This window comes from Podarcis pityusensis, assembly GCF_964106645.2.
Source record: "Podarcis pityusensis genome assembly, chromosome: 9".
Classification (NCBI taxonomy): Eukaryota; Metazoa; Chordata; class Lepidosauria; order Squamata; family Lacertidae; genus Podarcis; species Podarcis pityusensis.
This window is the reverse complement of record NC_138034.1, coordinates 67,901,845-67,929,833: the sequence shown is the minus strand read 5'-3', so window position 1 is coordinate 67,929,833 and position 27,989 is coordinate 67,901,845. Positions and strand designations below refer to the sequence as shown.

Below are 27,989 nucleotides of genomic sequence, written 5' to 3'. Positions count from 1 at the left end.
GGGTTGATTGGCTTGTTTTGGAAGCCAGGAAAAGCCCTAGAACACACTAGCATTCTGGCTGAATCAGTCGTACAGTTGGGAGGGATGAACAAGAAAAAAAGTGCCAAGAATTTGGCCGAAGAAAATAAACCATCCTTTAAGCTCTTCCCTTTTTCGGGTGAGTGCCAGTCCCGATTTTCCAGGGACACTCCCAAAATTGCAAAAGCCATCCTGGCTTCTGATTTGACCCTGGAATGTCCCTATTTCCCCTGCAAGTGCTATTGGTGTGTGTTTAAGGGGTTTTCTTAGTATGGTGGAATGTGTGTGTGCTAAGTCCCACACATAGCAGTGTGAGCCAATGTGGAGCCAGTGTGGTGTAGTGGTTAAGAGCGGTAGACTCGTAATCTGGTGAACCGGGTTCGCTTCCCCACTCCTCCACATGCAGCTGCTTAGGCTAGTCACACTTCTCTGAAGTCTCTCAGCCCCACTCACCTCACAGAGTGTTTGTTGTGGGGGAGGAAGGGAAAGGAGATTGTGAGCCGCTTTGAGACTCCTTAAAAGGTAAAGGGACCCCTGACCATTAGGTCCAGTCGTGACCGACTCTGGGGTTGCGGCGCTCATCTCGCTTTATTGGCCGAGGGAGCCGGCGTACAGCTTCCGGGTCATGTGGCCAGCATGACCAAGCCACTTCCGGCGAACCAGAGCAACGCACGGAAATGCCGTTTGCCTTCCCGCCGGAGCGGTACCTATTTATCTACTTGCACTTGGACATTCTTTCGAACTGCTAGGTTGGAGCAGGGACCGAGCAACGGGAGCTCACCCCGTCACGGGGATTCGAACCACCGACCTTCTGATTGGCAAGATCCTAGGCTCTGTGGTTTAACCCACAGCGCCACCCGCATCCCTTGAGACTCCTTAGGGTAGTGATAAAGCGGGATGTCAAATCCAAATTCTTCTTCTATTAGTGTGGAGGTGGTGGCAGCACTCGCCCTTCTTCTGATAGGAACTGCTCGGGGGGCGGGGAATACGGAGGTCAGTTGGTGGGGAGTCAGAAATGTCCCCATTTCCACCTGAGAAATGTTGGGAGGGCATGGAGTGCTAGGAAGAATGGAAAACACAAGACTGTTGAACATGACATGCAAATATGTTTATGTGCTGCTGCTTCCTGCACCTAGGGGAGCCAAACAGGTTGCGCTCCCCTAGATCTGCCTTTGTTGGGGGTAGAGGGCTTTGAGGTGTGTCAGATATTGCCCTCATTTGGGCGAGGGGAGAGGGAAGGAGACCAAACCAATGGCGGGAGCTGTTTAACAGTTGAACGGACTACTTCAGAAGGAGGTGGGCTCTACTTCTTTGGGATTTTATAAACAGAGGTTGGCTAGCCAGAGATTTCTGATTCCTGAATTGTGGTCCCTTGTGGCCCTACAATTCTATGAACAGCAAGAATATCTCCTACCAGATCTTAATTTCTTCAAAGTGCACCATAGGGTTCCCTCTCCCATTTCTCATACCACACCGGTGGCATAGGGTGGGTTGCCAGTGTCCGGGGCCGTTCTACCCATCTGAAAAGCTCCTAATGTTTCTTCCCTTCTCCAAAGAGCTTCTTGGACAATCGGAAAGGACAGGGTTGTGAGCTGCCTGCCATTTTACTTACCCACAATGCCACAGTGGTGCGCTGCTGTGGCACAATGTGGGCTATTTAAAATGGCGGGCTGCTTCCTAGGCCCAATCCCTACTACCAGTTAAGTCAATGGCTGAAGAAATGGATGGGTGGCAGTGCCAAACTTCTGTGTCATGTGGACTCTGCCATGATACCTGGCCCCAACAGCTGCCCAAGGTTGCTGGCTGCTGATGTCAGCTGTTTGATGGGCTTCATGTTTCTGTACTCCAAAAAGCGAAAGGCTATATCACACATCTCTCTTTTTGTATCTCAGCCTTCAGAGGAGCTATCCTGATCCAAACGTGGTATCGACGCTATGTGGCCCGGCTTGAAATGCGCCGAAGATGCACATGGCGCATATTTCAGTCCATAGAGTATGCGGGAGAGCTGGATCATCTCAAGGTATGATGGCAAAGGAGGAAGGCAGAGGGGAAATTCTTCCTTCTGCCTGTTCTAGTTTTGCTGTTGGTAGCGGTAAAAGGAATTTAGCGCTCAGAATTAGTCTCCTGATTCTCATCTGCCCCCAACACAGCCCAGACTTTGCTGGAAGTACAACAGCAGGGAGCATTCGGTTTGGAACCTAAGGGTTAAATCTGTTCATAATTAGTAGGTGGGGTGGGGTGGAGGTGTTGCCTAGCAACCAATCAAGATGGCATGATCCATGCTGAGGTAACTCGTGCTGATTGGCTGGTTAGTTCTAAGGGAGTTTTCCTCTTGTACGCAGAACTTAATATTTTTCTGATATGTACAAGGCCCAAAGTAAGAGAGACAAAATCTTTCCCCACTCAAATTATATACTGTTTTGGTTCAGTTGTCCACAGTCAAGTGTTATAAGGGTTTATTTTCTCCCTGGTCTCCATCTGTGTTGCTAACAGAATTCAGTGATCCAAATGCACTCTAAACCCTCTGTCTAAGTACTTTCATGCAAGCATAACTCAATCCAACAGTGCTCTCATTCAGTCTTTGCTATCCTCGTTTTGACCTGCGACTCCCATACGTATATGTATGCATGTATGGGAGACAGAGGGGGCTGAAAACTCCAAACCCAAACAGCCCATTGAGCATCCTCAGAGTGTGTGTTGGAAGGAGAAGCACTGCACACTCCAAATTTACATGGCATGTGCCAGCTTTGCACACCCTCTGAATCACATGCAGCCCTGTGTGGCACAGTGACCTAGTGTGAGTTACAGATAGGTAGCCGTGTTGGTCTGCCATAGTCAAAATAAAAAAATCCTTCCAGTAGCACCTTTAAGACCAACTAAGTTAGTAACTTTCGTGTGCAAGCACACTTCTTCAGATACACTGAAACAGAAGTTGCCAGATCCTTCTATATAGTGAGAAGGTGGGGAGGGGTATTACTCAGAAGGGTGGTGGGAATGGGAGATTGGCAGATAGCTGAGATGAGCCTGCTGACGACTAACTTAGTTGGTCTTAAAGGTGCTACTGGAAGGATTTTTTTATTTTGACTAGTGTGAGTTGGGGGGCACAGGGTTGATTGCCCCAGGCACAAAATCAATTAGGGGCACAAAATTTCTTTTCTTTTCTTTTTTTTGGAAATCAATTTTATTTGATTTTTCCAAATGCAAATTAGTTACAGTGCCAAATACATATCCATAAAATGAGATTTCTCTGAATCTCGCAACTTCCCCCCATCCCCTCCGTGGGTCCTATTGTCAACATTTCCAACTGCATATTATTTCATAGTCTGTGTTTTGTATCCATCCATGTTGTCCTTAATATTTGTTACATTACAAGTGGGATTAAAATCCTGCTAATGTTTTCATGCCGTGAATTTCAATTTCTTATCTCTGAGGCTGGGTTCTCCTGGGGGACGTGGACACTGACAGGCAGCCGAGTGCGAATGTGTACTCTGTTTCTCTCCCTTCCATCCCAGCCTCTCCACACGGCCCCAGGCTCTGGCAATCCATGCTACGTCACTGGTGTGGCATGAGAAATGGGAGAGGGAACAGAATGGGAGGGAGAGGCTATGGCAGGGGAAGAGAGTATAAAGATGGCTTAATGATAGAAGTTGACAGCATTCTTCTTGTCTTCCGCAGCTCAACCATTTCTTTGACTACCTTATGACCTACTTCACGCCAAGCAACAACAAAGACAGTAAGCTCAAAAATGGGGAAATACAGTTTGTATTATATATTACTCTCTTGTCAGGGCAACTAAATTTTGTGACCTTGTATGTGTTTCGCAAACCTATCAAATGTGGAAATGTTGGTACAGTGTACCTCGGTTCTCAAACATCTCTGTTGATGAACATTTCGGAATACGAATGCTGAAAACCTGGAAGTAAGTGCTTCTGTTTCCGAACACACCTCGGAAATCAAACGGTTTCTGCTGCGTGTTTTTCCATTATCTCAATTGAATTTGCAGACAGCCCTTTGCCCCTCGGTTTTCAAACATTTCAGAACTCGAATGGTCTTCCAGAAATGATGACGTTCAAGAACTAAGGTACCACTGTACCTACAAATCCTAGATGAATAGCTCTGGAGCAGGGGTCAGCAAACTTTTTCCGCAGGGGGCCGATCCACTGTCCCTCAAACCTTGTGGGAGGCTGGACTATATTTTTTTTGGGGGGGGGAGAAGAATTCCTATGCCCCACAAATAACCCAGAGATGCATTTTAAATAAAAGGACACATTCTACTCATGCAAAAACATGCTGATTCCTGGACCATCCGCGGGCCGGATTTAGAAGGCGAGTGGGCCGGATCCGGCCCCTGGGCCTTAGTTTGCCTACCCATGCTCTGGAGTGTACAATCCAGATTTATATTTCAGAAAGCTGCACCTTTAAGAACCGTTGGGTTTAACCAAATTGGACACAATGTTGAAGAGCAGGTTTTTATGTCTGCGTTTGGATACCATCACATCAAGATGGTTGACTGAACCTTTCCAAATGGCACTGACTTGAACCACGGGCTCTGATTGGTTGGTTTCTTAGGATTCTTGAGCCAATACAAGGCCAACTAACTTGTAGCTAACTGCACAGCACTCAGGTGTGTTAATTTTCATGAAGTGCTCACCTCTTTAACTGTCAGCAGGTGGCCTTTAGAATTGTTTCATTGCCTTCAGACTATTCTGATGCTTTCAATTGGTGTTGGCATTTGGTTTGTTTGTTTGTTTGTCTCTATTATAATTGTGTCTTTTTGGCTTTGGCGTGGTTTTAATTTCTCTGGCTTTTACGCGATACTCGTAAGATGCCTTTGAGGCTGCATGTGAGAAGGGGGTTGGGAAAAAGGTCATCTAAGAAACCGACGTGCTTATTTTGCATCATAGAATGTTAAGAGTTGGAAGGGACCCATGTTTCCACGTGGAAATAGCTAAATTAATGGTTATTATTACCCTGAGTAGTACTGAGTTAAAAAAAAAAGAGGAATGCAAATGGGTAAAATTGATGGTAATTACAGCCAAACACGTTATAGTGAGTAAATGGAAAAATGCAGAAGAGCTAGGGGTGAACCAATGGAGGGAAAAACTGAATAATATTATAATATTAGAATACCTAACTGTGAAGATACATAGAATGAAAGGGTTTAAGGTCAGTGAGAAAGAGGAGGATTGGTTTGAGATGATATTGAATTATTTGAGTAGGTTTGAACAATTTGGGGCAATTAAAATGTTAAAAGTTAAATAAACCTTGTGGATGGAGGAGTGTTAAGGTATATAGAAGTGTACGTATGGTTAATTTGAATATGTTATTATTGAATATTATTGAATATGTAGATTATTGAATATGTAGATTATTGAATATTGTATGCCCAATGTATCAGCCGCCTGGGGGGTTTCACTGTTTGTGTTTTGGTGGTTGGTAAAAATAAAATAAAATTAAAAAGAGTTGGAAGGGACCCCACGGGTCATCTAGTCCAACCCCCTGCAATGCAGGAATCTCAGCTAAAACTTAACGCTGCTGCTGCTGCTGCTGGCTATGTAGAGAAGCAAAGAGCCACATTCTAGCAGCCAACCGTCTTGGTTTTCATTCCACCCTAGGAGATTTCCTTAACCGCATATTGTCAGAACCTGAAATCATCTTTGACCCCAAGCTTGAAAAACCCATTGAAACCTTTGAATCCGTTGTGGTGCCAGACACCTATGTGGGGCCTCGCCTTTCCTTCCCACTCGTGCCTGAGGATGCCACTAACTTACTGGAAGCGTACCAACACGAGCAAGTAAGTATCTTCACAGTAGCCGTCTACTTTTACCTCAGTTTTGGCTTGCAGAAGCTCCTGCTAGGTAAAGAAGGAAACTGAAGGGGAATTTCTGTAGCTCAGTGATACACAGCATTTGTGAGGTCCAGGCTGGGAAGGACTCATCTCCTTAAATCCCTGGAGAACCACTGCCAATCATTGTATGCCTGGGATGAGAAATATGTGGTCTGCCAGATATTGTTGGACTACAACTTGTTTGTGTTCCTTCTGGGATCGTTTGTCCACCTTTGGTCCTATGCCAAAAACGTACTTCTTTACCTTGGCCTTTGACACCTGAGCAGGTGCCGTAACTAACCCTAACTTTGCCTGGCGCAAACCATAGGTTGCTATTTGTATAAACCAGGGGTCAGCAAACTTTTTCAGCGGGGGGCCGGTCCCCTGTCCCTCAGAACTTGTCGGGGGCCGGACTATATTTTGGAAAATAATAATAATAAACGAATTCCTATGCCCCACAAATAACCCAGAGATGCATTTTAAATAAAAGCACACATTCTACTCATATAAAAACACCAGGCAGGCCCAGCAAATAACCCAGAGATGCATTTTTAATAAAAGCACACATTCTACTCATGTAAAAACACGCTGATTCCCGGACCGTCCGTGGGCCGGATTTAGAAGGCGATGGGGCTGGATCCGGCCCTGGGGCCTTAGTTTGCCTACCCATGGTATAAACAATAAGCACCCCAACCCCAAAATGCTTTGTTGATTTGGCTTCCCAGTATTTTACACCACAGCCAGTTAGCCGGCAACAGGGCCATGTGGCTGATGGCTCTCAGACCCCGACCTTAGCAATATCTGTGGGAATAAACTGTTCTGGAAAGCATGAGTTGGTTTAGAGAAGGGACATCACTTTCTCTGCCTTTACTGAGGATGTTGTCAACACACTCTGTGTGAAGTCATGGCTATTTGGAGAAAGACCGACTTTTGCCCTGGGAGCATCTTGGTACCCATAGGTGTCCAAAACAGGAGCAGTGAGTTTAGGGGTTTCTGCTGGAGCATTAAAGCTGCACCTGCTCCTAGGCTAAACTTTGATGTTTGCAAATGAATACAAATGCTGCGAAAAGCCATAGGACACCAAATCTGACTAAAGTCCTCCGCCCCAGAAATCTCCCACCACTTGGAAAATTGGGGCATGCATAATGTCGTGTTGTTGTTTTACATTGTGAACTGCCTAGTTTCTGTAGAAATGCAGGGTATAAATTAGCGCAAGTAAACAGTTAATCGCTTCCCCCCGAAGGATCCTGGGAATTGTAGTTTGAGAGGCGAGCCAACGCTCTTCTCGATGGCTTTCTGTAATTTCCTCACTTTCTCCCAGTAGCATCTTCACGCTTACTATGTCCTAAGACTCTTGAGTGAGACTGAAAAGCATCTTGCCCAGCTTCCAAACATCACCTGCATCTCCACCTGTTACAGTGAGGAGATCACTGTATGTGGTAAGTGCTGTTGTTTACCAGCGCTGCTGAGGTACGTGCCTCAAGCACCGCCTCAGCCCATGTGATCTAATCCAGACCCTGTGCTCATTATTTGAGGCGCTTCTTCATATGCCAGCTCCATGAGAAGTACGGAGGGTGGCGACACAAGAACAGGCCTTTTCTGTGGTGGCTCCCCACTTGTAGAATGCTCTCCCCAGGGAGATTTGCCTGGTGCCATAATGATATATTTTCAGGCACTGGGCTAAAAGTTTTCACTCTCTCCAGGCCTTTTGCCTTTAACTACCTGTGGCTTTTTAGAAATGGCTGGGATGTTTTTAATGTCTTGTTACGAGTTTGTAGGTGCTAGAATTTAATTAAGGCTTGTGACATCAGAAGCCAATTAGGATAATCTAGTCTCCTGTGTGAGGTGATGGCTGGACCCATGGGTGTATTTGACCTGTGTATTTCCAAACCCTCTGAAATTAGCATGTGTGGAAAGCTAATTTTGTTAGGCAAGCTTCCTAAACTGTGTATTAGGCACCTCTAAAGCCTAGGAAATCAGCTTGTATTAAAAGCCAATTAACTCAGCCTAATTTCCTTGGCGGTGTTATCCTGTGGGGGTATCGATCCATTAGCACAGCAATGGCTCAAAGGAAACTCTGTGAGGTGACAATCTGTCCTAAATCTTCCAACATACAAACAAATTGGAGATAAGAGGAACTGGTGTGTAACTGAAACAGATCTGGAGAAGGGAGACAGGTGAGGGAGACCGGTTGGGCATCTACAACAGAGTGCGCTTTGCTAGGATACTAGTACCTGCCCTTTCCCCACTCTTAACATGAAAAGCAGTGTGCCTCTAAGAACGTACAAAGTGCATTTTCTTCCAAATATTAATGACCAACTGTAGTCTGTACCTTTCTTCCACATTTAAACATAAGGAGCAGGGCTAATGAACATCGCTTCCATTCAGATAAGTTCCAACATCTGTCTTTAGAAACCAGGCACTGCCCCTTCCACCTTTCTTAACAAACTATATAACTTGTTTTCCATGGGAAAGTACTGCGATTGAAGAAACCCTGGTAGAGCAGAAACAACTCTTGCTGGTCCAGAAAGGAAACCTATGATGGTGTCGTGGACTGGTTGGACTCAGAGGAATGGTGGGAGGAACCAGCTGGGGAATCCCCAAGGGAAGAAGGCGCAGAACCAGGAGAGGCATGATAAGGGCAGAGGAGAGATTGACTATGTGAAGGGGCACAGTCCCCGATTGCTTGGGGGGAAACCTGGAGAGGAGGAGGCTTAGGCAGCTGTGGGGAGTCAGGGACCACCTATCTCAGCAACTGCTTCATGGGGGCGAGACCTGCCAGAGACAAGTCGCTGCGCTGATAAGGCCCGACACTCCTGTGCAGATGGTGTTTTTTCTAATAAAGAGTTAACTCCAGCTTGCTCAGTGCGATTTACTTCTGGCTCGCTTCTGGCAGATGGTGCCAGGCAGACCTTCATGGGGAGAAAAGCCACAGTTCCCTGGGAAATATAACCTTGCTCAGGGCGATTTACTGCTGGCTCGCTTCTGGCAGATGGTGCCAGGCAGACCTTCATGTGGAGAAAAGCCACAGTTTCCTGGGAAATATAACCTTTGCTCAGTGCGATTTACTGCTGGCTCGCTTCTGGCAGACGGTGACAGGCAGACCTTCATGGGGAGAAAAGCTACAGTTCCCTGGGAAATATAACCACAGTTCCCAGGTACAGTGGTATGGTCCAAAAGCACGTGGCACCACCAGCTTGCTGAAGCTAAGCAGGTTTGGGGCTGGTCAGTGCAGGGAAGGGGGACGACCTGCGAACTACCGAATAACACGTTGAGTTTCACAGCAGAAGGAATGTGGGCTATAGAGCGTGAGAGGGGGGTGGGAATGTGAATAAACCATCACCATGAATGGAATACACTGCTTGATGTGAAATGCTTATAACTTTAAACCACAAAGCCGACTTTTTGCCCCTTTCATTTATTAGGAGATTTGCACGGGCAGCTGAGTGACTTATTCCTCATTTTCTACAAGGTACGTAAAGAATACGCCTTCACATTACATGTACAGCCGCGTGCCAAAATGCAACATATATATTTTTTTGGAATCATTTTTATTTGATTTTACATATATAAATTTATAACAATCCAAATGCAAATCCATGTATAGAAGTTACTCTGAATCCCGAGACTTCGGGTGGAAGAAGATTGGAAGAAATTTAAAGACTACTTACAGAAATATTGTAAAATTAATGAATGTTAGAATGAAGATGGATTGAAGTTAAGCGGTTTCTAGCTGTAATGGTATAAAAGAATAGGGGAAAATTGGTTTTTAATACGTAAAAATTTAATGTTATAATATATCAAGATTAAAGATCAGGATTAAAAAGGAGGGAAAGGAATTGCTGGACTTACAAATTGAATTGGAATACAAAAGAGGGAGGTATGAGGAGGTCCGGGAAACAAGTAAATGTAAAAGAAGTGATGAAAAGATGGAACTATTTTTAACTGTTTTTTTTTGTATTTTGTATTTTGTATTTTTTCTTTTTATTGTTAATTTTCTTATTAATGTAATCTTTTTCTTTTGAAATTTTAATAAATATCTTAAAAAAAAAAAAAGAATCTCGAGACTTCGCCCCCATCCCCTCCACGGGTCCTAATGTCAACATTTACAACTGCATATTATTCCATAATCTATACTCTGTATCCATCCATATTATCCTTCGTATTTGTTACATTAGAAGTGGGATTAAAATCCTGCTAATGTTTTCATCTGCTTACAGTGGTCTCTTAAATAAATTATAAATTTCCCCCACTCTTTTTTTTTAAAAAAAATTGTTCTCTTGGTTCTTGAGCTTTCCGGTCACCTTTGCCATTTATTTTCTTTTTTAAAAAATAATTTTTATTGAATGATTTTATGTTACAAAAAACATTACAACCATACTACCACTAAATATAATTGAGAAATAAAAATTACAAAAATGAAGGTTTACTTCACACACCCCAGGCCAGAACCAGTTAGGAAGATGCTTCCCTTAAAAAATAATAATAATAAATATTTTTTATTTATACCCCGCCCTCCCCAGCCAGAGCCGGGCTCAGGGCGGCTAACACCAGTAAAATTACAATAAAAACATAATAGGGGGAAAAATAAATTTAAAATACAGGTTAAAATACAATTTAAAATGCAGCCTCATTTTAAAAGTAGCCCATAGATCAAAACCATAAGGGGAGGAAAACTTAAGGATCAGACTGAGTCCAAACCAACTTCCAGACAGAACAGCTCTGTCTTGCGGGGCCTACGGAAAGATGTCAAGTCCCGCAGGGCCCTAGTCTCTTGTGACAGAGCGTTCCACCACGTCGGGGCCAGTACTGAAAAGGCCCTGGCCCTAGTTGAGACCAATCTAACCACCTTGCGACTTGGGACCTCCAAAATGTTGTCATTTGTGGACCTCAAGGTCCTCCGCAGGGCATACCAGGAGAGGCGGTCCCATAGGTATGTGGGTCCTAGGCCACAAAAGAGTGTATCTGCCCCCTGACCTATCTGCCTGGGTAGGATTGCTCTGCCTGTGTTGTTGGGTAAAGGTGTCAGGTTGTCCCCTTGCCTTTAAATTTACAGCTGGAGATCTTCTCAAAGCTTTGCAGAGTGGGAGCTGTGGAGGGTGGCTGGTAGAAACTTCTTTTTTTTTTTTTTTTTTCTCGCTCGGGAACTTTTTTTTTTTTTTTTTTAATCATATTTATTAAAATTTCCAATAATAACAGAATAAAGAAGATAGAAAAGATAAAGAAAAAGAAAAGAAAGAAAAGAGACCAATTTTAAACCCTTATGTTCATAACCTTCTTTCTGGGACTCCCTCCTTCCCCTCCCGACTGTATTCCCCTTTCCCTACGTTGGTTCCACAAGTTCTCATTCCCAATTTAACCTAATATGTTATGCCTAATAGCCAATTTAAATTACAATCTTAACATCACTCCTCACCTTTAACAAAATAAAACAAAGATTTTTTTCCCCAAAATCTACCCCGTTTCCTTCCACGAATTCCCCCTTTTCTTTTCTTTTTTTTCCAAAACTTGTTAAATCAAAATACCAAAGTTATATATATATATAAAAAAAAAAAATTTAAAAGATAAAAAATAGAAGAAGATTCCAAAAGTTGATTACATAGCCTTTGGATTCTAGAATTCCCCCTCCCTTCCCCGGTTTAGATTCCCTATGTCCATCAGTCTGTATGTTGTCGGCCTGGAGGTCTCAAGTCCACAGCCAAACTTTCTCAATTCATCTTGCCGGTTTTCTTTAAATTTACTTATTTTGATAATATTTAATTTCAAAAGTCCAGTCTAATCGAGACCTTTAATTTCCCTTGATCATTGTTACTCCTCCCAATGTTCTTGCCGTGGCGTAGTTGGTCCTTTACTCTTTTGTTTCTTACTTTCTCAGGTTTCTGTCTTGTTCAGCTGCAAAACCATTCTTATTCTGAAATCTAGTATCTCTACAGAGGTTTGTTATTCAGGAGCTTACTTAAATAGAAAGATTCTATTGTGTTGTCACCTCTGTAGACAAAACAAATATTTCAGTTTTGCTACTTTCCCAGGAGCTAAGACCAGTAATACACATCCCAGAGTAGTTTTCCATATACGCCGCTTGTAATGTCCCAAAGCCCCTCTAGAGGGATTGCAATAACTTTGTGTCCTCTCATCCAAAAGTCAAATTGTTGTTTCTTTTTCCATCCGACATTTTGTATCCATATTTATATCCAATTGTATCAAAATCCACCAGCAAAATACTTGTAACAAAGTCCTCTTTATATTCTCAAGATTTGACAGCTACTTTGACAGCTGTCAAACTCTCCATCTCTCTCCGCCAGGTTCTCTGAATCGCCCCGGTTCCCGGGGGGGGGGGTTGCCTTTTCCCTCTCACCCTCGACTCTCCTCCAGCACAATTCTTGTAATGATTCCATCGTGGAATTTGGTATTTTTAGTCAGCAATAAACTTCAGAATTGATCTTGGTTTCTCAGTCCTTGTTTTAGCATGTTTACAATCAGGGAGGGGACTGACTTCCTTTTTAGATCCCCCCCGCTCGTGCCGAATCCGAAAAAAAAAAAATTCCTTTTTTTTTTCTCCTCCTTTTGTACCCGGTTACCCAATTACTCACGGGTTTTTGTTAAATGTCCAAATTTCAAATGGAAGAAGCCAGCGCTCTCCGACGAATGGCATGCGGCTGCACTCGGCAGGGGAAGCGATAGACTCAAAGTACCACGCCACTCCCAGGCACCCGATCCGTAGCCTTTAAAAAGGCTCCTTCACGAGTCGGGAGGGCGCTGACGGTACCAGCCGAGTCCCCATGTCCACGGGCCCCGTGCCCGTGGTTTTTAAGGGTCCCCGCGTCGCCGGCGCGGTAGGACCCAGCCCCTGCCGAGCCGGCTCCCTCCGGAGCTCGGAGGGAGTCCGCCATTCGGCGATGGCGCCAACCCGGAAGTCGGCTGGTAGAAACTTCCAACCATTTTGTCTCCAAATTTAGCATTTGGTAAGCATCTGGCATGTGGGTGGCACTGTGGTCTAAACCACAGAGCCTGGGGCTTGCCGATTGGAAGGTCGGCGGTTCGAATCCCTGCGATGGGGTGACCTCCCGTTGTTCGGTCCCTGCTCCTGCCAACCTAGCAGTTCGAAAGCACGCCAAAGTTCAAGTAGATAAATAGATACCACTCTGGTGGGAAGGTAAACAGCATTTCCATGTGCTGCTCTGGTTTGCCAGAAGCAGCTTAGTCATGCTGGCCACATGACCCGGAAAAACTGTCTGCGGACAAACGTCGGCTCCCTTGGCCAGTAAAGCGAGATGAGAGCCGCAACCCAAGAGCCGTTCACGACTGGACTTAACCGTCAGGAATCCTTTACCTACGTACTTCCTTTATGACTGTTGTTGTTTTTCCATTGCAGAATGGTATTCCCTCTCCACAAAAGTTTTATGTCTTTAACGGTGACTTTGTGGACCGAGGCAAGTGTTCCATAGAAGTCCTGATCATCCTCTTCGTCTTCCTTTTGGTTTACCCGAAGGAAGTCCACCTGAACAGAGGGAACCATGAGGACTATATGATCAACTTACGGTATGGCCCCTGAACACACATTTCAGGAATTAAGAAATGTATGGGTTATGTTAATGGGCATCTACTTACAAGTCCTCTCTTCTCTTCATCTCTAGCTATGGTTTCACCAAGGAGGTCACGCGCAAATATAAGGTAAGCTTGTTTGTGAACCTTAGACTCACAGACATTCTCAAAAGTCATCTAGTCCAATCTGCACTGTCAACACAAGAAATCCACTGCTACAATCCTGCTGAGATGTAGCCATCTTAAGAACAGAGGATAGTCCTTCACCTTCTAAGAGAGGCTTCCCCACCCAATTATGCCATGTTTTAGTTTTTGCTATTTTGGTTAAAGTATCAGTTCCTTCTGGTGATTGCTTAGTTTGCAGTTTAAGGTTCCTCAACCTGTGCTGCAAATATTTATGGTATCGCCATTTGCAGTTTGAATACTGCCCTCCACTGATGGGTTAATACTCTCAATGCCGCCAAAGAAACATTTATCATAACGCATCTGAGAAGGAACATTCAGAATCAATTTGTTGGATTTTGTATCACAGCTGTTTACAGCTGGACTCTTCTATTGCAAAAGAAGATTGCGTTCTTTGTCCCTGTTCCTCTTGTTTGCCTCTTGCCAGTGTGGTGTAGTGGTTAAGAGCAGTGGACTTGTAATCTGGTGAACCGGGTTTGATTCCCCGCTCCTCCACATGCAGCTGCTGGCTGCATAGCTGTCAACTTTCAGATTTGAAAATAAGGGATCAGCAGCCTCCAAAATAAGGGATCAGCAGCCTCACCTGTCTCAGGGACAGTCTACGGGATATCTAACAATCCGGGATAGCAGTGGGAAGCAGCGGGAAACAGCACTGGAATAAGGGAATTTCCCGCAAAAAAAGGGAAGGTTGACAGCTATGGCTGGGTGACCTTGGGCTAGTCACACTTCTCTGAAGTCTCTCAGCCCCACTCACCTCACAGAGTGTTTTTTGTGGGGGAGGAAGGGAAAGGATATTGTTAGCTGCTTTGAGACTCCTTAAGGGGAGTGAAAGGCGGGATATCAAGTCCAAACTCTTCTTCTTCTTCTCTTCTGGTTTTGATTCCCTTGTCCCTTGGACTTTTGTTGCTTAAATGAAAGGAATTTTGCTGGTTTGTGAATTTGGATATATGCCCTTCTTTGTTACATCTAAAATGAGTAACTTTTTGGTGGAGCCTTGACTTTTCCCTTAGTCAGACATATAATGGCTCAGGGCCTCAATACTTCAAGAATCACCCCTCTCCATATGAACTGACCCAGGCCCTGAGATGACTTTCTGAGGCTTTTCTTTGTGTGCCTCCTCCATGAGACATCCAGAGGGTGGCAACACGAGAACAGGGCCTTTTCTGTAGTGGTTCCTCGATTGCGGAGTGCTCTCCTCAGGGAGGTTCACTTGGCACCTTCATTATACACCTTTAGACGCCAGGCAAAAACGTTCTTCTTTAACCAGGCCCTTGGCTGAATGATATTCTATGGCCTTTAAAATGTGTATTTTAGGGGGGTGTTGTTTTGTACTTTTATTGTGTATTCTTATGTTGTCACCCACCCTGAGAACTTTAGATGAAGTGTGGTATATATAATAATAATAATAATAATAATAATAATAATAATAATGATCTATCTCCCCAATGATGCCCCAGTACAAAAAAACAAGCTCAGTCTGTATTCTCACACTGTTAAATCGTCTGACACCCTGGTGAAGACTCCCATCATTTAGTAATTCTGAATATTTAGTAATCTCTGGCATTTGTTGACTCTAGGAATTAAGGGTGCTTTTGCACCCACAAACTCTGGGTCCTGGATACATATCAATATTTGTATATTATTGTATATATTGTATATAATTTTATATTTTGTATATATGATAATAATAAATATATTATTCATTATGTAATATATCATTTTCAACGGTCATTCAACATCTTATACAATTTTTTTTAGACTTCCATCAACCACATCTGAAAATTTTCCAATTTCTTCACTTAATTTACCTTTCTTAATTTCACTATTGCTATTAATTATCTTATCTATTGACTCTCTCATCATAACCTCCCTTACAATATTTCACATATTACTCCTTACAAAACTTCTTGCAGTCCTACTAGCGTAACCAGTTGATTACGGTTGCTTTTCAAATAGTCCGCATATTTCTTCCAGTCTTCTGAGAATCTCTGGTCCCGCAGGTTTCGAATCCTTCCTGTCATCTTATCTAATTCTGCATAGTCCATTCATTTCGTCTGCCATTCTTCTTTCGCCGGTAATTCTTCTTGTTTCCATTTCTGTGCCACGTATCAATATTTGTAGTGGGCCTTTCTCTCTTTCTCCTTTACTGTTCCTGCCCTCCTTCTAGGAACACGGCAGCAAAATCCTGAAAGAGCTCAAGACGGTCTTCAGCTGCCTGCCTCTGGCCACCCTGATTGACCAGAAGGTCTTGATTGTACACGGAGGAATCTCGAACATGACTGATTTGGAGCGGCTAGCCACGGTCGACCGGCGCAAGGTACAGAGCCCTCCAGATCTGTCAGGTCCTCGGAAGGTTCCCTATGAGCAGAGTCAGCCCACTTATGAGGCAAGGGGAGGCAACTGCCTCAGGCGGCAGGATCCACAGGGGCAGCAAGGAATACATTGCCTGCTGCCACCTCTGTGTAGCTTGCTCCTTGGGGGCTGGACCCGCTAGCCCTCGGCAGCCCCTCAGCCCCAAATTCTTCCTCTACAGCAGCTTCTTGGCAAATAGGGGGCACTGTTGTTCTCCTCACACCTATAGGGAGGAAATAGCGGGGGCTGCCTTCTGGGGTCTCCTGACCTTTGCACCTGACCAATGTTACTCAGACATGGCCCCCTGCCATGATTCCCACTTCAACCGTTGTTGGATAAGATGAATTTGATGCCCCACTCCTGATGTAGATCTTCATTTATGCTTTCTTCCCTGGCTGGAGGGAGGGATGACCGTTTTGTGGTTGACCTCAGGTGCCAAAATGTATCGTGCAGGACCTGCCTATGGAAACTGGTCCTTGGGTTGGGAAAGCTTCCTCATCCCTGCTCTCAACCCAGTTTTCCTTCATCTCCTCAATAGGATTTGGGTGGAGAGTTTGCATGACAAATCCCCTCTTCCCCTCCTTCTTCAGCCTATCTGTGGGATGTACCGTATTTTTCGCTCCATAAGACGCACCTGACCATAAGACACACCTAGTTTTTAGAGCAGGAAAACAAGGGGGGGAAATTCTGACTCAAATGTTGTACTAAACTATTTAAAACAGCAAAGCAGGCGGCTCCTGTCCGCTTTGCTGCTTTAAAGCGAGCCACAGTATATAATGAAGAGAATGGAAAAAGGATAGACATTCCATTACAGTGTAGCTGTTTTCATTATCACTGGGAAGTCAGTATTGGCAGCGGTCACGTAAACTAAAATTTGAGCATTTTACTGTTATTAATCAAGAATGGTAATAGTCAGGGAGAGAAACCAGGACTGTGCAAATGAGAAGTGCTTGGAGTATGGAGGAACAGCAAAGAGATCAAATGATTGCTCTCCAGTTCCTAAATCTGTGAAGTTTTCTCAAAATAGGCATGGTTGTTTTGAAAGGAAGATTCAAAGAGTGGGAAATGGAGTGACTGAGCAAAGAACAGAGGAGGAAAAGCCTTCCTGTTGCTTGCAAACCTTGCCGGGGCTTCAGGGAAAAGCGGAGGCTGCTGGCAGAGCAGCGTGGCTCCTCCCCCCACCTCCAAAGAGCAGCCCAGGAGCGCAGGGCAACGGCGATTTGGCTCCAGGGACCACACATTCGCTCCATAAGACGCACAGACATTTCTCCTTACTTTTAAGGAGGAAAAAAGTGCGTCTTATGGAGCGAAAAATACGGTATTCCATTGGAGCAGTCAAGGGCAACATTCCTTGTTTGCCTAGAGTGGACACAGACGGGGGGGGTTGGTCCAGCCAGTTGAACTTCCTGTTACACCTGGTCTGGGGCATCCTCCCCCTGCCTGTGACCAGGTAGGTGGGTGTGACCCTTTCAGACCCCACAAAAGGTCCAGTCACTCAGCCATCTCCCTCTTTTGAGGCCGTTTCTTCACATGGGCCAATCCTTGCAAGGATGTAAGCCACACTGTACCTGTAACTACAAGCTAAAGCTTCAGGGATCCAACTGTGAACTGAATGTGAGTAAACTTGTTATCCTTCTAAAAGAAGACTGTTTTGTCTTTATTCTTATTAGGAGGGAATCAAAGGGGTCTTACCAGGAATATACTTCAATCTAGGCAACCCAGATTGGATTGCTTAAGTAAAGAGATTCAAGCGAATCTACCAACTAGCTTCCTGCTATATATTGGGGAATGTCGCTCTGCTGCTGACTCACAGGCGTGAGTTAGGAAGGATACTCTTAAATCAATATATCCTCTCCTAGTACGATTTTTACTATATCTTTATTGTCATTGTCCCATACAGAACAATGAAATTGAAAATCTACATAAGACATTCAAAAACCCCTAAAAACTCTGAAACCCCATTTTAAAATACATTATACTATAGAGACTCCTTATGCTGCGTTTAGAACCAGTATTGCATCTGCGTAGAAACTGTTTCTACAACATTCCCACGTTATCATCAGCCTCCACAGTGAATCTGGGGGGGGGGGACATGGGGGGTGATGAAGCAAACCCACCCCTCTCTCTGGCCCTAACCAGAGAGCCAGTGTGGTGTAGGTGGTTAAGAGTGGTAGACTCGTAATCTGGTGAACCAGGTTCGCTTCCCCGCTCCTCCACATGCAGCTGCTGGGTGACCTTGGGCTAGTCACACTTCTCTGAAATCTCTCAGCCCCACTCACCTCACAGAGTGTTTGTTGTGGGAAAAGAAGGGAAAGGAGAATGTTAGCCGCTTTGAGACTCCTTTGGGTAGTGATGAAGCGGGATATTAAATCCAAACTCCTCTTCTTCTCTTCTAACCCCATCACCTTGTCTTGAGTGCGGCTTGAAACCCATTAACTTGATCTGGGTGATCCGAAAACCAGATGAAATTTTTGTTCGGGGGGTGGGACAGGATAGCACCAGTCTCACAGTTCTGTATTCGGAATATCTGACTCCCTGCCTTGCTTTTCTTAGCTTCTCTCTGTATTGACCCAGAAGAGAAAACAGTCAAGAGTTTGGGGCGTCCATGAATCGAAAGCATCCCGATGTGGCAAGAGCAGTTTATCAAGCAGGTCTCAGCTGCCCCACTCAAGTGTCCAGGAAGAGCTCCGGTCCTGCCGCAGGATGGCGGGAATGTCACTTACCTCTGTGGATACCAGATCCGACGACTCATCAATCCTTGAAGACGAGGACGTTCAGCAGGTGGGTTGATTCGGAGAATGAACGAAGCGCAAAAAAACAAACAAACAAACCCTGATGAATCTTCATGAGTTTTATTATTTAATTTTTTAATGATTAAATAATAATTATTTAATGATTATTTAATTGCAAAGTGTGAATTCTAGACTGGTAAAATGAGAAACAGAGGGCAGATCCATCCATCCCTCGTTGTCTAGGGCTACAGGTTCCTCAGCAATGAATTCAAACTTCTCCAGGATTTCAGCACTCTGGTTTCATTTTTTCGGGTTTTTTATGCGCCAAAACCCGGAAGTACCAGAATGGGTTACTTCCAGGTTTCGGCAGTGACGCATGTGCAGAAGCTCTAAATCACGCTTTGCGTGTACGCAGAAGCGCTGAATCGCAACCCACACGTGCGCAGACGCGGTGCTGTGGGTTGTGAAAGCTTTGGGTTGCGAACGTGGATCATGTTCGCAACCCGAGCGTCCACTGTATATATATAATTTTTTTATTTGATTTTCAAAAATGAAGGGAAAAGAAAAAAAAGAAAAATTCCTAAATTTATGGATATACAGATAATTCCTAAATTATCTGTAGTTTCTATCACATTACAAGAGTATTTAAAATCCTGCTAATGCTTTAACCTGTTTGCAATGATTTTATATACATTATAAACATTTCCCATCCTTTTAAAAATTTCTTGTCGTCTTGATTCCTGAGCCTCCCAGTTAATTTTGCCATTTCGGCATAGACCATCAACTTGATCTGCCAATCTTCTTTGGTTGGGGTTGTCTCTTCCTTCCATCTCTGGGCTGGCAGAATCTGGATGGCTGTTGTAGCATACATGGATCTTTTGGAATCTTGGTACCTATAATTCCTACTAAAAAAAGCTTCTGTTGTGTTTTTTTAACAAAAGTTAATTTAAACATTTTGTTTCATTTTTTTAATCCTTTATTGAAATTCATAGATATCATACAGTATCTTAAATCCACACATACAAATAAAATAAAATAAATAACCTTACATAAATTTACAGTTAAATATTAAATTACTCTTTCCACATATTTTCTAAATAAACTAAGATAAAGTAAAATAAAATAGACTTCCCATCGTTTCCCAATGTAATTAACATTTGTAATATTGAATGTACTTATACAGTGGTACCTTGGGTTACAAACGCTTCAGGTTACAGACGCTTCAGGTTACAGACTCTGCTAACCCAAAAATAGTACCTCGGGTTAAGAACTTCAGGATGAGAACAGAAATCGCGCTGCCGCCGCGGCACAGTGGCAGCAGGAGGCCCCATTAGCTAAAGTGCTACCTCAGGTTAAGAACAGTTTGAGGTTAAGAACGGACCTCCAGAACGAATTCAATTCTTAACCTGAGGTACCACTGTAATTATTACCTTACTCTTAATATATTTTCTAATACTTTCTTACAACCTGTTGTACCATTTCCCCTTATTTCTTCATATTTACTTTACACAACGGTCATTCGAACGCTGCCATACATGTTATATCACTGTTACATTTTTGTAAATATCTCTTGAACACATCCCATTTTTGAATAAATGATTGCTTAGTATTACTCCTCAGTTTATCTGTCAATAGAGCCATTTCTGCGTAATCTAATAATTTTTTCCATTTCATTTTATATCATTTCCCAGAATTTTTAAACTATATTACAGTTCCACCACATATGATAAAAGGTACCCTCTTTTTCTTTCCATTTCCAGCATGTATTGGTACTTGTTTTATACATTTTTGCTAGTTCTGCTGGGGTTAAGTACCACCGATACATCATTTTCATATAGTTTTCTTTCCGTGAAGATCAGCACTCTGGTTTCCAAAGCTGCTGCTGATCTGTGTCCGCGCCAAAGCGGTGCTTAACAACTCAGCTCCCCCCCTCTCCATTTTCAGGTGACGGATATATTGTGGAGCGACCCCATTCCTCAAAACGGCTGCAGAGTAAATCAGGACCGAGGAGGGGGCTGCTACTTTGGCCCCGATGTGACGAAGGAGATTCTGGAAAAGTACAACCTGCAGTTCATCATCCGTTCCCACGAGTGCAAGCCGGAAGGTTATGAGTTCTGCCACGACCGAAAGGTAGCTCAGTAGAGCATCAATCAAGGCTTTGGGCAGAGCTGGGAGTGGGAGGATATGTCTTGATATACAGTATTTCTCGCTCCATAAGACACACCTGACCATAAGACGCACCTAGTTTTTAGAGGGGGAATGCAAGGGGAAAAAATTCTTTAAAGGAGCGCTGAGCAGAGCCCATATGCATCCCAGGCTCTGTTCAGCGCTCCCTTTTACAAGCCGTGTGGAGCGTGTGTGCGGCGCTTGCAGGCTTTTCCCTGACGGGCTGCCCTTCTCCCTCCTCGGGGAAAAGCCCGCACACATGCTCCGCGCAGCTCTTTAAAGGGAGTGTGGCTCTTGGGGGCTTTTCTGGGAGGGGCTGCCTTCTATGAGGCTGCCCTCTGTCCCTTCCCCCACCTCCTGGAAAAGCCAGCAAGAGCCATGCGCACTTTAAAGAGCCACGCCTAGCGTGTGTGCAGCTCTTGGGGGCTTTTCCGTGAGGAGGGACAAGGGACTGATGGGCTGCCCTTCTCCCTCCTCGGGAAAAAGCCCCCAACACGCTCCACGCGTCTCTTTAAAGGGAGCGCTGAGCAGAGCCTCCCGCCTGCATTCGCTCCATAAGACGCACACACATTTCCCCTTACTTTTTAGGAGGGAAAAAGTGTGTCTTATGGAGTGAAAAATACGGTATTTTCTGATTGCACTTCATCATGCAGGGTGAAGGGAGCATGCATGCATCTTGCAGGAGTCCTCAGTCGCATAGTCACATTACTTCCAGCCCAGTTGCATTAGTGGGAGTTATAGGGGGAAATGAGAGGTGGTGTGGAGGGTGGAGTAGTGCAAATGAACTGGCAGGGGCACCAGATTGGCTCTGCCAGTGTGTTTGCACTGTGCCAAGCTTGCGGGCCCTCCTCCCCTTCCTGTCTGCCTCCACAGTAAGCAGCGGCAATGTGACTGACCGGAAGAAGCGTTTAATGGATATTTGGCATATGTTCAGGTCTAATTTAATATCTGGCAGAAAATGGAGGTAGAAAAATTAATATGAATGGGAAATCCTGCTATCGGACAAAAGGAGAATGCGGCATTTAATGATAACACAGTGGAACCTCGGTTTTCGAACGTAATCCGTTCCAGAAGACCCATTCGACTTCCAAAACGTTCGAAAACTGAGGATCAAGGGGCTGGCTGCAAAGTCAATGGGGGGAAAGTGAGAAACGCACATCGGAAGCCAAGGTTCATTCAAAAATGGAAGCAATTATTTCTGGGTTTTTGGCATTCGGGTTCTGAATTGTTCGGCTTCCGAGACGCTCAAAAACTGAGGTTCCACCATAGGTTTAAATGGAAGAGTTTCTGGGATCTTAGGCAAGGAAGAGCCTCTCAGAGGATTTTATTCTCAGTTTTGCAATGTGAGTTTTATCGCATGGTAAATGCAGTTTTCAAGGGGAAGAAAGTGTGTGGAAATGCTTTTGCAAATCTATAGGGCATATTTATAGTGAGACTGTACAGCTGGGGGGAGAAGGGAGCTGACCGTAAAGTAATATGTGCTTCTTAACGATTTGAAATTGCCGGTTTGTTTCTGTTTACTTGCTTAGGTAATCACTGTATTTTCCGCTTCAAACTACTATGCAGTTGGCAGTAACAGGGGTGCCTACCTCAAACTGGGGCCTGACCTGATCCCTCACATCATCCAGTATCAAGCCAGCAAGGATGCACATAAACTGACAATGACTCAAAGGCAAGCATCTTCCTCTTCCTCTTCATCTCTTCCCCCCTCTATCAGTTAGGCCATTGGAGAAAGAAATCCTTTGTATGGCCCTATCTTGCCCCATTAGCTTTTATTTATATGCTTGTTTATATCTGCCCCTTCCTGCAGATACACCATTTAGGAACGAAAGCAAAGCGAAAACATTCTAAAAAAGATGACAAGATTCTAAAAACAATTACAGTTTAAAAACATACTTCCATCCAATGGCCTCAAGGTTGCCAGGAACTGTATTCTTCAGCTACTAGGAACACTTTTGGTTTCCTCCTGAAAGTTAATACTGATGGAGAGAGGAGCCACTCACTACCAGGGGAGGGCATTCCACAACAGGGGAGCCACCACTGACAAGGCCCTGTCATGGGTCAGAGCTAACTGGGCAGACCCAACTAGTGGGTGATAGTGACTTATACCAGGTGTGGCGAAGTTGGCCCTCCATGTGTTGCTGAACTACAACTCCCATCAGCCCTAGCAAGCATGGTCAATGGTCAAGGGATAATGGGCATTGTTCAGCAACAACTGGAGGACCAAAGCTTCCCCATGCCCTGATATAGACAAAACCCTATGCAGGTTTGGGATCCAGTTAAGAATGCATAAATTTCTGTTCCCATCTGTACTTGTTAGTTTCTGTTGTTTCCATGCATCTGCAGTTCATCTTCTGCCACATAACTACATTGCTCATATCACTGACCACTATTTAACTTAAGTTACATATCTAGTCACGTAACTTAAGGTCGCGCTGTGGTCTAAACCACAGAGCCCAGGGCTTGCCGATCGGAAGGTTGGCAGTTCAAATCCCTGCGATGGGGTGAGCTCCGATTGCTCAGTCCCTGCTCCTGCCTGCCTAGCAGTTCGAAAGCATGTCAAGTGCAAGTAGATAAATAGGTACCGCTCCGGCGGGAAGGTAAACAGCGTTTCCGTGCACTTCTCTGGTTCGCCAGAAGCAGCTTAGTCATGCTGGCCACATGACCTGGAAGCTGTCTGCGGACAAACGCTGGCTCCCTTGGCCTACAGAGCGAGATGAGCGCACAACCCCAGAGTCGTCCGCGACTGGACTAACGGTCAGGGGTACCTTTACCTTTACCTTTTAAAAGTCATTATAGTATAAAGGAAATATCAAAACAATATTTAAAAGGTCATAAATTAGGTATTATTTCCTTTCTGTGGTACTTTCACCCAAAGCCCAGAAGGGCTCTCTGTTTCTCAGATGGGGCAGAGACGTTTGTGTGCGTTTTGTATTTTCATCCCTCGTGTATGATGTTACATGGCAGAAATGCTTATCTACTCTCCTCAGGATCAGCCGGGTGGAGGAATCAGCGTATCAGGTTTTAAGGGAGCGATTGTTTGCTCACAGGTCAGAGCTTGCCTCCGCCTTCAGGCAATGTGATCAGGATTCAGGTAAGGTGAAGGGTAAACACCTAATATATAAGGGTATTTAGAAGGAATATGAGGAATTTATTTATAAGGAATGTAAGTACCTGACAAAAAGGAGAGATTTCTGGCAGTGCAAGCTCCCTGCTGGATATAAGAAAACAAGGTTTGCCCTACGGATGCTCTGCAAGATAAATGCTCCCCCCAAAACTGAACTTGTCATCGCAGGCTCTGCGAACCACTGGCAATTCTGCATGTGCAGACAATGAATTTTGCTGTGTTTGTGAACCCAGGATACGTCGACCATTGGTAGTGAAACAGTAGCAGGGGCGCCACAGGTAAATCAGGAAAGGGATGGGAAGACCTCCATGCTTGGCTATGACACAGCCAGGCGTCCACTTCTGTCTGCCATCCCCACACTGACTGCCCTATTTGGGTGCTTCCAGATGAGCATTCAACCACATCTACACCATACTGTTATGAGTTTTGGGGTGCCAGACCCCCCCCCCCACAACACTAAATCCCTGGGTCCAGTAGGGGTGAGAATTTAATCAATTCTTGAAGTCGTACTCGGTGCCAGACAGATTTAGTGTGTGTTAAAAGGTAAGACAGAGCAGCTTATTGTGTTCAGGAGATCGCCTGAGAGATGGGCCATTGAAAGGGGGGGGGAAAGAAAAGGCGATGAGCCATTAAGGTAAATAAAGGAGGGCAGAGGAGTGGAGTTCTAAGTGTTTCTTATGGATTAAACCTCATTTTCTGCACTTTTGGAGTTCACTTTTTTATTTCTGCATGGTTGCTGCCTTCCCCCTTTCTGCTTCTGATCTATGGTCCTAAATAATCCACACTGTATTTGTAGAAGAGACTCTTTCCCTCGTGTCTCTCTTCTCATCACCCCCAAAGTGATTTGGGAAGGAGGACGGAGTCATTTCCTGTGTGTTGGCTTTAGGCCTGAGTGTTACATTCCCTGGTGAGCAAACCTTTCCTGGAGGGCTGCATATTGGTGGGTGGGGTCAGAGGCAAAACCAGGAATGTAACTCTGCACAGTCAGCTAATTCCAGTTACACAAAAGCAATCTTTCTAGGTTCATGCCTACGGCAATTTTGGCAGCCCATTGTCCTTAAATCACCTTGTGGCTTCCCTTTCCGGGCAGGAATGATCACACTAAATGACTGGGCAAAGGTGGTGGAGTCCGTTCTCAATCTAGGGCTGCCCTGGAGGATGCTGAGACCACACCTTGTTTCCAACGCTGTCAACGGGATGCTGGATTACAATTTGTGGCTCAAAGACCTTGTGACGGAGCAGTGGTCAGCCTCTCAAGAGGTAACATGGACTTTGTAGTACATTGGTAAATCCGAAGTGGAATGCTGCCTCCAGTGGTTATGGGCTGGAACTGAGATTTCACCCTTTAGCTTGTTCCGACGTTTCCTGTAGCAGCAAATAAACTAAGGGGATGTGATAAATGATAGCGCTAGCTCCTATGGGAATAATATTGTTCCTAGGTTCGGTTGGTTGGGGGTGGCAATTTGACAGGAGGGGGGCAACGGAGCCAGAATGACCACAAATATTCTTAAATATCAGGAGCTAAGTTGCCAGGCACATCTTTCATTAGGGAGGTTTCTGATGAAATGGCCAGTGGATGTGTTTTGAATTACTTATTATTATTTATAAAAGAATATTCATGTAGTGGTATGCCATGGGGAGGGGGAATCAAAGCTGTTTACAGCAATAAAACATTAAAACAGGCTAGCCATTTTTGTGTTTTGTTTATCTGTGAGATTGTTAAGCCGTAGTCTTGTTTTTTTCAGCGCATTCAATCAAGTTTGCTGGAAAACATTTACCGAAACTTATCCAACCTGGAGACTCTCTTCAATATTATAGACAGTGACCATTCAGGTAAGTGCATTAATAATTCCCTATTGCTTTTAGTTCAGAATTTTAGATAGCCCAGTGTTGAAAAAGGAATAAATATCACATAGGAGGGGCAATAGAGGCCCCACTTTTTTATATTAAAAACCCCCTGAAAGGAGTAATCAGAGAGGAGCACTACATAAAAAATGGAGGGGGAGTCCCTTAGATGGTTGTATGGGGTCTTGCACACCTTCTTCCAGCAACTCCTGCAGCAAAGCTGATACCAAATGTACAGTGGTACCTCGGGTTAAGTACTTAATTCGTTCCGGAGGTCTGTACTTAACCTGAAACTGTTCTTAACCTGAAGCACCACTTTAGCTAATGGGGCCTCCTGCTGCTGCCGTGCCACCGGAGCACAATTTCGGTTCTCATCCTGAAGCAAAGTTCTTAACCTGAAGCACTATTTCTGGGTTAGCGGAGTCTGTAACCTGAAGCGTATGTAACCTGAAGCATATGTAACCCGAGGTACCACTGTAAAGGTAAAGGACCCCTGGATGGTTAAGTCCAGTCAAAGGCGAATATGGGGTGCAGCGCTCATCTCGCTTTTAGACTGAGGGAGCTGGCGTTTGTCCACTGACATCTTTATAAGTCATGTGGCCAGCATTACTAAACCACCTATGGTGCAACGGAACACCGTGACAGAAACCAGAGCAGCGCACGGAAACGCCGTTTACCTTCCCACCACAGTGGTGCCTATTTATCTACTTGCACTGGCGTGCTTTCAAACTGTTAGGTTGGCAGGAGCTGGGGCAGAGCAACAGGAGCTCACCCCATCGCGGGGATTCGAACTGCCGACCTTCTGATTGGCAAGCCCAAGAGGCTCAGTGGTTTAGACCACAGCACCACCCATATTGCTCTGCTTTCCTTTGGATCACATCAATGAGTTCCCTGGGCAACCTGAGACCTCCATACACACTGCGGTTTGAGGTGCACTCCTTTGCCTCTCGAGACAACAGAAGCCAACGGCAACAACAAAAAGATATCCCGTAAATAATGTGCAGACACATAGCTGGTAAATCGTGTTCTGTCCTTTTGCAATTGGTGAATTGAAAGACTGGTGGCAGCGAGTGCAGTTTCTCCTAACATTTCTGAAGTTTGCTGTCATTGAACTGTTACAAGGCCTGGGGTTCCATTGTGAGGGTGAGACAGCAGTCAAGATTATGTCAAGGTTATGTTCTTAGATCTGCCAGAAGATGGCGGCTATGGACTTGAGACAGCTTTAAGAGGACTTTGGACATTTACCTGTAGTTACTAGCCATGGTTTAGGGGCAAGGAGGGAGGGTCTGTTGTCTTCATGCTTGTTCCCAGAGACATCTGGCGAACAGGATGCTGAAATTCCCGTTCCAGAACAGTAGGAGGGAAATAGAGGGTTCTGCTGTGAATAATGAGAATTTGTGAGTTTGAATTATCTGCTATGCATCTGAGAGATGCAGCAGGCTACAAATCAGAGGTGGGGGAACCAATGGTCTTCTGGATGTTTCTAAACTGTGACTCCAAGCATCCCTTCACCATTGGCCATGCTGGCTGGGGCTTGGGGTCCAATCCCGACCTGTAGGGTCACAGGTGAGCCACCACTGCTACATTTATTCCCCCGCTATTTGAGCAAATAAAATGCTTTTCCTTCACCACCTTCAGGGTACATTTCTCACGACGAGTTCCGCCAGACCTTCAAATTGTTCAGTGCCCATATGAATATTGAAATCTCAGACCAGGACGTGACGAACCTGGTCAACAGCATCGATTTCAACAAAGATGGAAACATAGATTTCAACGAGTTCATCGAGGCCTTCCGCATTGTCCGACAGTCTTCCTCGGATGACATTAGCAGCTGGAATCCCCGTGTCACGGACGCCACCAACCCACAGACAGCATCTTTGTAGTGGCTTCTCAACCCAGGCTCATCTTTCAACCTAAGAACATGCCTCACAACTAAGTGGTAAGACAGTTCCTAGCAACGGCCTCACAACTGATACAGCCATTTTCAGATTTCTTCCGTTGAGCGAGAGGGGAAAACAGGACATCTGCATCCCTGTTCCATCCCAACGACGGCATCTAATATTAGGGAATTGCTGTAGCTTTTTTTTTTTTTTAGCTTTTTAAAAAGCCATCGGTGAGTCAGTCTTAGCCTGTATTTAACATTTTCTCCAGCCCAGCTTAAAAATGGATTGAATAAATGTTTATCACCCTGTGTGTC

General features: G+C 44.7%; 1 protein-coding gene across 1 annotated transcript; it reads left to right on the top strand.

Moving 5' to 3' along the window:
• On the top strand, window positions 1-27,985 carry PPEF2 (protein phosphatase with EF-hand domain 2). Its single transcript, XM_081020810.1, has 16 exons — window positions 1-157; window positions 1,911-2,038; window positions 3,694-3,751; window positions 5,634-5,812; window positions 7,170-7,284; window positions 9,271-9,317; window positions 13,218-13,384; window positions 13,480-13,516; window positions 15,738-15,887; window positions 18,476-18,703; window positions 20,599-20,784; window positions 22,350-22,492; window positions 23,811-23,914; window positions 25,038-25,207; window positions 25,693-25,780; window positions 27,431-27,985. Exons 1-16 carry the CDS (start codon window positions 85-87, stop codon window positions 27,673-27,675), a joined length of 2,118 nt encoding a protein of 705 aa, XP_080876936.1. The 5' UTR covers window positions 1-84; the 3' UTR covers window positions 27,676-27,985.
• The last annotated feature ends 4 nt before the right edge of the window (window positions 27,986-27,989 follow it).